The 8744-nt window shown below is 38.7% G+C and overlaps 1 protein-coding gene across 1 annotated transcript; it reads left to right on the top strand.

The window, feature by feature from the left end:
* The first annotated feature begins 6904 nt into the window (after nucleotides 1-6904).
* On the top strand, nucleotides 6905-7865 carry LOC130855824 (U6 snRNA-associated Sm-like protein LSm6). Its single transcript, XM_057739831.1, has one exon. The coding sequence runs from the start codon at nucleotides 6945-6947 to the stop codon at nucleotides 7185-7187; it is 243 nt and encodes an 80-aa protein (XP_057595814.1). The 5' UTR covers nucleotides 6905-6944; the 3' UTR covers nucleotides 7188-7865.
* Nucleotides 7866-8744: the final 879 nt, after the last annotated feature.

The raw sequence follows: 8744 nt of genomic DNA, 5'->3' as shown, positions 1-8744 counted from the left end.
CTTACTTTACGATTCTAAACAGATTAAGGAGAGTGGTTTAGTGATCTCAATTACATGTTGTCTTGGCACCCTGGGATATTATTCAGTTAGGTCAAAAGATTGTATTAATTTGCGACAGATCTAAGAGTCTCCAGCATCATTGAAAATGAGATCAGAGAAGGAGCCAAGGAAGCAGTTGGTCCCAGGCCTTCCTCTTCAAAATGAGGACTCCTCCATCCAAAGGGGAAGGGCTCTGCATGGGCTCACACCTCCAGGACAGGCCAGGGGCTCACCACTCTTCCCCGGTGCTTTCCCCAGGGCATACTCCTTCTATCCATCTCTGATTCTGAGGAAGCCTAAGGCTTTGTTTCCTGCAGAAATGTTCTTTTGTTCTTTTGGAATTAACCTCTTAATCATTGATGTCTCAGTGAAAATTAAAGATTCTTTCCTGGTATCATGATTTAAGAGGAGAAAGGAGGAATGAGCTTATTTTCCAAGTGGGAAGTGGAGCCAGAAATTCTCCTTGGCAGGACAGGGGCACAGAGAGAAAAGGTCCAAGTCAGAGAAGATTTAAAAAAAAAAATTTTTTTTATATTGGAGTATGGTTGATTTACATTGTTGTGCTAGTTTAAGGTGTACAGCAAAGTGAGTTAGTTGTAATATACATATATCCATTCTTTTTCAAATTCTCCTCCCATCTAGGTTATTACAGAATATTGAGAAGAGTTCCCTGTGTTATACAGTAGATCCTTGTTGGTTATCTGTTTATATATAGTAGTGTGTGTATGTCAATCCCAAACTCCTCATTTATCCCTCCCCTCCACCTTTTCCCTTTGGTAATGGTAAGTTTGTTTTCTAAGTCTGTGAGTCTGTTTCTGTTTTGTAAATAAGTTCATTTGTATCATTTTTTTAGATTCTGATGTGAGTGATGTCATATATTTGTCTTTGTCTGACTTCACTTAGTATAATAATCTCTAAGTCCATCCATGTTGCTGCAAATGGCGTTTCATTTTTTATGGCTAATATTCCATTGTGTGTATATATATCATGTGAGATATATATATATATATATATATATATATATATCTCGCATCTTCTTTATCCATTTCTCTGTTGATGTGCATTTAGGTTGTTTCCATGTCTTGGCTATTGCAAATAGTGCTGCAATGAACATTGGGGTGCATGTATCTTTTCGAACTATGGTTTTCCCTGGATATATGCCCAGGAGTTGGATTCCTGGATCATATAGTAGCTCTATTTTTAGTTTTTTAAGGAACCTCCATACTGTTCTCTGTAGTAGCTGTACCTATTTACATTCCTACCAACAATGTAGGAGGGTTCCCTTTTCTCTAGACCTCTCCAGCATGTATTGTTTGTAGACTTTTTGATGATGAAATCACAGTAATAATAAATGTCCTTTACACATGTATCACACTTGGAAGATACCAATGTATTCATATGCACAGTCTCTCATGATTCCAGCCATAAATATGAGGCAGGTCACTTGGATGTCACTGGCATCATTTCACTAATGTGATTCACCGAAGCAGAGGCTGTGAAGCGTAGAAGAGTCTACTATGGCCAGAAAAGGGATGAAGGCTAAAACTCAGTGGCCACACAGCAGCTGCCCGTTTGGTCCCATCACTGAGTGAGTCTGCATGGAAAGTTTTCTCCTTGCTCAAGGCATAGATGGTGTCATCTATACAGGAACCAAGTTTTCACATTCCTGTTAGCTGATCTGGTGTGAAAGTACCAAGTGGCCAGAGGTCAGCAAGGCCACTTTGACCCTTAGATGCTGAAATTCTTGAAATGCTTTGGCCCAAATGTTTTCATTCCCTGCTGCATTTCTTCATCTCTCTGTCTGGGACAGCAGCCGACGGTGCTTTACCAGCTGCCTCGGTGCCCCTGCCCTTTGGGTAACGTGAAGGAACTAGAGAAAGCTCTCTCAATCCCCTGTAAGGCCAGGGTGTTCCTTCCGGAATCCTTGAAAGATACACAAAGTGAGTGCTGTTATCTAGTCTCCCACTCTCCCCATCCCAAGGTCTCATCAACAAGGATGCCCATGACCCCCAGAACCTGACCTCAGGACAGCCACTGGTAGAAGACAATCCCTGCCCTTTTCTCAAGCCAAGATGTCCAGCAGGCTTTGGCTGATCACAAAATGATCTTTCCCAACAATTAGAAAGCCAGTAGCCATACATTCCTATAGCTGGGGAAATTCCCACTCTGCCCCAAAGCCCCCACTCTTCCCAATCCCTAAATCATGCATATCCTGGCAAACACACTCCTGCGGAAACTCAATCATCTGACCAACATTAAATCAGCAAATAGGCTTTGAGAACCTTCTCTGTGCTAGACACAGGATGAGTTTCTGGAGATAAGTTGTTCCTGGAAACCCAGGAGCTGGGTGGAGCTGGGTGGAACTGGCTAGAACAGAGACAGAAACAGATATCACACAGCATTATCTTCAAATGAGAGTCAGAGGAGGGTCCCTCCCCGGCCTAGGAAGGTATTGGACCAAGGAAGTCAGGTAATACTCCCAAGAGTAGATGGGCTTCAGCTGAAGTCTAAAGGCTAGCTAGAGTTTAAGTGAAGAAGTGAGTGTGGGTAATACAGTCTAGATAGAGAGAACAACGTAAGCAAAGGCTCAGAGGCAGTTCTTGTCTCCAGTGGTGCTGAAGCAAAAACTGTGAGTTGAGAAGTGATGGGAAATGAGTCTAGAGATGTTGATAGGAGGGTCTTGTCTCCCAAGTTAAATAGTGTGGATCTTTTCTTGCAGACAGTGAGGGGCCACCGAGAACTGACATGGTCAGAGTTTGACATTAGAGCAACCCCTCTAGTTGCAGTGCTGGCAGGAAAGAAGACAGGAAGCAGGGCTGCCCATTGGGAGGCTTTTTTGGGAGTTTAGGAGCCATAATGGCTGGACAAGGTAGTACAGATGGAGGGAGGGACGGAATCAGGAAAGAAGTGCTAACTAGGTTGATGTGAAGGTAGTGAGGTGGGCAGAGGAGCCAGTTCCCAGGCTTCTGCCTTGTGCACTGGGGAGGATAGTGGTTCCATCAGCCAAGAAGATCAAGGAGCAGGAACAGGGTTATTGATGAGTGCAGTTCAGGGCTTGCCAAATTTGCGGTGTCAGTGAGAGATGCAGATGGAGAGGTACTGACAGATGAGCTATGTGGCTAGAAACCCAGATTGGGGAGGCATGGGTCTAAGTGGTAGGTGACAACACAAGAGCCAATGAGATCATGGGAAAGTCAATTTTCATTTATCTTGTTGCATGTTTTGCCATTATCTGAAAGATCCACGTAAAGGAGATTCATTCCTTTTTAACAAAGGGAGGAGACTTCTCACAGCAATGAGAGTCTGGGCTTGACAAATGAGTTGTGCCAGTAGCCATCTGCAGACCCAGCTAGACCAATGCCCACTTCTGCCAGGTGAGTGGTCAAGCATGGGGGTTTTTACAGAGACTCTTGTATTCCTCTTCCACATTAGAGCCTCACAAACTTGTCAACATGGTCCTTTTCTCTAGACCAGTGGTTCTGAATGCTGGTTTAAACATTAAAATCACCTGAGGAGCTTTGCAAAAATACCAATTGTGGGTCCCAACCCAGGAGATGCTAATTTAATTGGTCTGGGGTCAGGGCCTGGGGCTGAGATTTTTTTTTGAAGGTCCCCAGGTGACACCAGTGTTCAGAGTTAAGAACCATTGCTAATGGAGAGAAGGGAACCCTCCTGTACTGTTGGTGGGAATGTAAGTTGGTACAGCCAGTATGGAAAACAGTATGGAGGTTCCTTAAAAAACTAAAAATGGAACTACCATTTGACCCAGCAATCCCACTCCTGGGCATATACCCAGAGAAAACCATAATCCAAAAAGAAACATGTACCACAATGTTCATTGCAGCACTATTTACAATAGGCAGGACATGGAAGCAACCTAAATGCCCAACCACAGATGAATGGATAAAGAAGATGTGGCACGTATATACAATGGAGTATTACTCAGCCATAAAAAGGAATGAAATTGAGTTATTTGTAGTGAGGTGGATGGACCTAGAGACTGTCATACAGAGCAAAGTAAGCCAAAGAGGAAAACAAAACCCAGAAAATAACAAATGTTGCTGAGGCTGTAGAGAAATTGAAATCCTTGTGCACTGTTGGTGTGATTGTAAAAGGTGCAACCACTATGGAAAACAGTGTCTCAGTTCCTCAAAAAATTAAAAATAGAATACCATATGATCCAGCAATTCTGGTTACATACTACGGCTATATACTCGAAAGCAAGTATACAAAAAGTTATTTGCATACCCAAGATCACTGCAGCATCATTCACAATAGACAGAAGGTGGAAGTAACCCAAGTGCCCATTGATGAATAACAAAATGTGACATACACATACAATGAAGTATTATTCAGCCTTAAAGAGGAAGGAAGTTCGAACACATGTTACAACATGGATGAACTTTGAAGACATTATGCTAAGTTAAATAAGCCGGTCACAAAAGGACAAATACTGTGGTTCCATTCATATGAGGTATTTAGAAAGTAGAATGATAGTTGCTAGGGGCTGGGGGCAGGAAGGAAAGAATGGGGTGTTACCATTTAGTGGTACAGAGCTGCAGTTTTTCAACATGAAAAATGTTCTGTGGGGCTTCCTAGGTGGCGCAGTGGTTAAGAATCCGCCTGACAATGCAGAAGTCACGGGTTCGATCCCAGCTCCAGGAAGATCCCACATGCCACGGAGCAACAAAGCCCATGTGCCAAAAAAAATTTAAAAAAAAATAAAAAAATAAAAATGTTCTGTGGATGAATGGTGGTGGTGGTAGCACAACAGTGTGAATGTACTCGATGCCACTGAACTGTACACCTAAAAATAGTTAAAATGGCAAATTTTATATCATGTATGTTTTACCACCATTTAGAAAAGTAAATGTATGTATTTATTTAAAAAGTGTGTGCATGTGCGTGTGTGCGTGTGTGTGTGTGTGTGTATTTTAAGTGGCAGGGGCTGTAGGGGTGCTAGGCAGGTAGGGTGATGGAAAATACATCTCAATCGCATAACTGTTGCCTTGGACAGGTCTTGGCCAGCACACATGGTGATAGGCTGTGGGACTCACTTTTAATCAACACATGGTGAAAGTACATGAAAACAATATTTAGTAGTTTAAAAGAAGGGAGATGGCTAAGAATGCAACACTAATGTCTCCCTATAAAACAGACACTAAAAAAAAAAAAGAGAGAAACCTTTTAAAAAATATCTCCAAGTTGTATTTACAGAAATTTAAGAGGATATAGCAGAAACTATCAAAAGGAAGCAATGTGAGATTAGGGAAATTGACCTCTTTTAAAAAGAAAAATATTTTGCAGAATTTAAATCATACAATGGACGCATAAACAATAGAACAGTGCAGAAAACTAAAGATGAGTGTAAATTCTCATAGTACTAAAAGAAAACACCTAAAGAAATGAAACGCGTGAAAAAATGAAGGCTAGAATTCAGCATGTTAAATATAAAAATACAGAATTTTTCAAGAGACGAGGAAATGGAAGATGAATTATAATAAAAAATATAGAAAAATAGTTTCCTGACTTCAGTTCAAAATAGTTCATTGTGTACCAGAGAAAATTAAAGCTATATTCTGGTGAAAGTTAGTTGTTTATTGAATAAAAGAAATCTATTGCTATACAATCAGAAAAAACAATATTTTATTTAGAAAAATAACCATGTGCCAGACATTCTGTAACACTTAATGTCAGAAGAAAGTTGATATATGGCTATCAGATTGTGAGGTAATAAGATTAGGACCCAGAATTCTGTGTTCAGTAATTTTTGAAGAAAAAGAAAAGATAATTTCAGACAGAAAAGGTACCCAGAAAGCAGACCACTAAAATTCTTAACCAAAAAAAAGTATTTACTCAAAATACTCTGGTTAATAAGAAAATTAATGAACATTAGAATTTTGGAATGGAGAACATGTGATATAAAAGATATGAGGTAAAAAATGAAATCAGTCAAATATCGACTTAATGTTTAAGTGTTGATGTGGTTATGAAACAATGCAACTGTCAAAAATCATTCTTTTTTTTTTTTTTTTTTCCCTTTTTTTTTATTTTTTTATTTTTTGGGGGGGTACACCAGGTTCAATCATCCGTATTTATACACATATCCCCATCTTCCCTCCCTTCCTTGACGCTCCCCCCACCCTCCCCGCCCCAATCCTCAAAGGCATCTTCCATCCTCGAGTTGGACTCCCTTTGTTATACAACAACTTCCCACTGACTATTTTACAGTTGGTAGTATATATATGTCTGTGTTACTCTCTCGCTTCGTCTCAGTTTCCCCTTCACCCCCCGCCCCCTCCCATACCTCGAGTTCTCCAGTCCATTCTCTGTATCTGCATCCTTGTTCTGGTCACTGAGTCCAACAGTACCATTTTTAGATTCCGTATATGTGGGTTAGCATACAATATTTGTCCAAAAATCATTCTTAATAAAAAAAGATACAAAAGAAATTTAATGATAATAATCTGGGTCTAAAAACTCAGATTACTCCAGAAAAAAAAAGCAAAACAAAAAACCCTTAGAGGGCTAACTTCCTCATTTTGTGTCATGGATGACATTGAATATTGTTTCATTGTTGACATAGATAGAAAAATGTTTAAACAAAATTTTAAATAAGAAAGAATAGATGAATATAAAACTAGAAGTGCCATGTTTAACTTCAAAATTAGGAAGATTTAGAATGTCAGCGCCAAGGTTAAAAACAGATATAACTAGGGTGGGATGAATTGGGAGATTGGGATTGCCATGTATACATTACTAATAAGAAAAAAAAATCAAATTGTACACTTTGAATGCATGCAGTTTATTGTATGTCAATTATATCTCAATAAAAGTTCTTAAAAAACTAATACAGCAGAGGGCGTCGGAACCCGGCCACGAGATTTCTGATCAGGGTTGTTAAAATGAGTCTGCGGAAGCAAACACCCAGTGACTTCCTGAAGCAAATCTTCGGACGACCAGTTGTGGTAAAATTAAATTCTGGAGTGGATTACCAAGGGGTCCTGGCTTGCCTGGATGGCTACATGAATATAGCCTTGGAGCAGACAGAGGAGTATGTAAATGGACAGCTGAAGAATAAGTACGGGGATGCATTTATCCGAGGAAACAATGTGTTGTACATAAGTACACAGAAGAGGAGGATGTGAAGATACCAAGAGTACCATGCGTTTCATACTTGGATGTTTTTTATTAAGTTTTTTAGTTCTTCTGTCATATAATTTGTCCTATTTTGTTATAGTCGTTGATTTTTCACTGACACATGAGGAATGAGATAAATGTATAAAATTGTGGATTTAATTGTAAAGAGTTCTTCCATATTTAAGCTGTAGTCGTTTTCTGTTACCTGTATGTCAGTGAGCAGAAAGCAAAAAGAATTTGTAGAAAAGAGAAAATCTTTTTCTCCCTACATGATTTGTAACTGAAGTTTCAGACAATGCTGTTTGATTTGACTGCTGTACTTGCCAAACTGAAATGATGGACGTGAGAATGATTAAAACACTGTGGAGATAAAAAAAAAAAACAAAAAACTAATACAGCAAATAACAAGGAAACAAAAAAAAAAATGAAAGTATAAAATGATAGAAGTGAGGTCAAATGTATTATTACCTTAAGTGTGAATGGCTTAATCATTTCTATTAAAAGATGAAGAAACATGGATTGGGCAAAAACTAATTCTAAACATATGCTGTTTTAAACAAAATGGGACAGAAAGGAGGGGAAAAAAGAGTATAGATATGCCAGGAAAATGTAAACCAAAGATAGAAGGGTGAGCAGTATTAGACATGGTAGAATTTAATGTAGGAAACATGGAGCGATGTATTAAATGTGGGTAAAAGATATAATCCATTAGAAGACATACCATCTGTGAGTATTTTTATTCTGAATAACATAAAAATATTAAAATATTTAAAATAAATTTGTCAAAAACACAATCACAGAGGGAGACAACATGCTATCAGCATTTCTATTAATCTTCAACGTGCTGAGTGACAAAAACAAATGAGTATATAAAGAATTTTAAGGATGTAAGAAAGTTGATGCAATGAACATATACTCCTTGACATTCAGGAATGCACATATATTGATTTAAATGCTTATGAAATATTGAGAAATTTTGGTCACATTGTAAAGAAAATTGAGATGCATTCCAAAAAGTAGAACTTGTTCTGGCAATAAGAGGAAAATGAAACTAGAGTTACTCTAGGATAATATATTCTGGGAACTTGATGTTGCCGGGGATGTGCACATCTACCTGCCATATTAATTCAGCATTCAGGGAGAACAAGACCCAAGACCTGTTATCTGACAAACATCAAGTCTATACAATGCTTCCTTTTTTAGGAATGAATAAAGAGTAAAACAGAGAGGAACGAAGGAAAATGCAACACAAAAGAATAGCACAGAGAATTTAAATGAATGAACTTCTCCAGCTGGACCTAAAAGAACATTTTAGCAGACTGGAATCCTCTTAAGAGGGCAAGAAGCCATGGCCTTTAGAAATCAGAAGAGAACAAGCAAAAGCCAAAGTAATAATGAAACGTGGTATGCAAAGATATGAATAAGGTATGGAAGGATGGAAAGGAAACTAAAACACAACAGAATTAAAGTCCATTAGGTAGCATTAATGAGCAGAGTTTAATCTATAGACAATCAAATCAAGTATGCAGAGGAAGTAATGTTAGAAAAGATAGGTAGTCAGTACT

The sequence above is a fragment of the Hippopotamus amphibius genome, chromosome 6 (genome assembly GCF_030028045.1).
Source record: "Hippopotamus amphibius kiboko isolate mHipAmp2 chromosome 6, mHipAmp2.hap2, whole genome shotgun sequence".
Classification (NCBI taxonomy): Eukaryota; Metazoa; Chordata; class Mammalia; order Artiodactyla; family Hippopotamidae; genus Hippopotamus; species Hippopotamus amphibius.
Note: the sequence above shows the minus strand (reverse complement) of the source record. Positions and strands in the feature narration are given on the sequence as shown.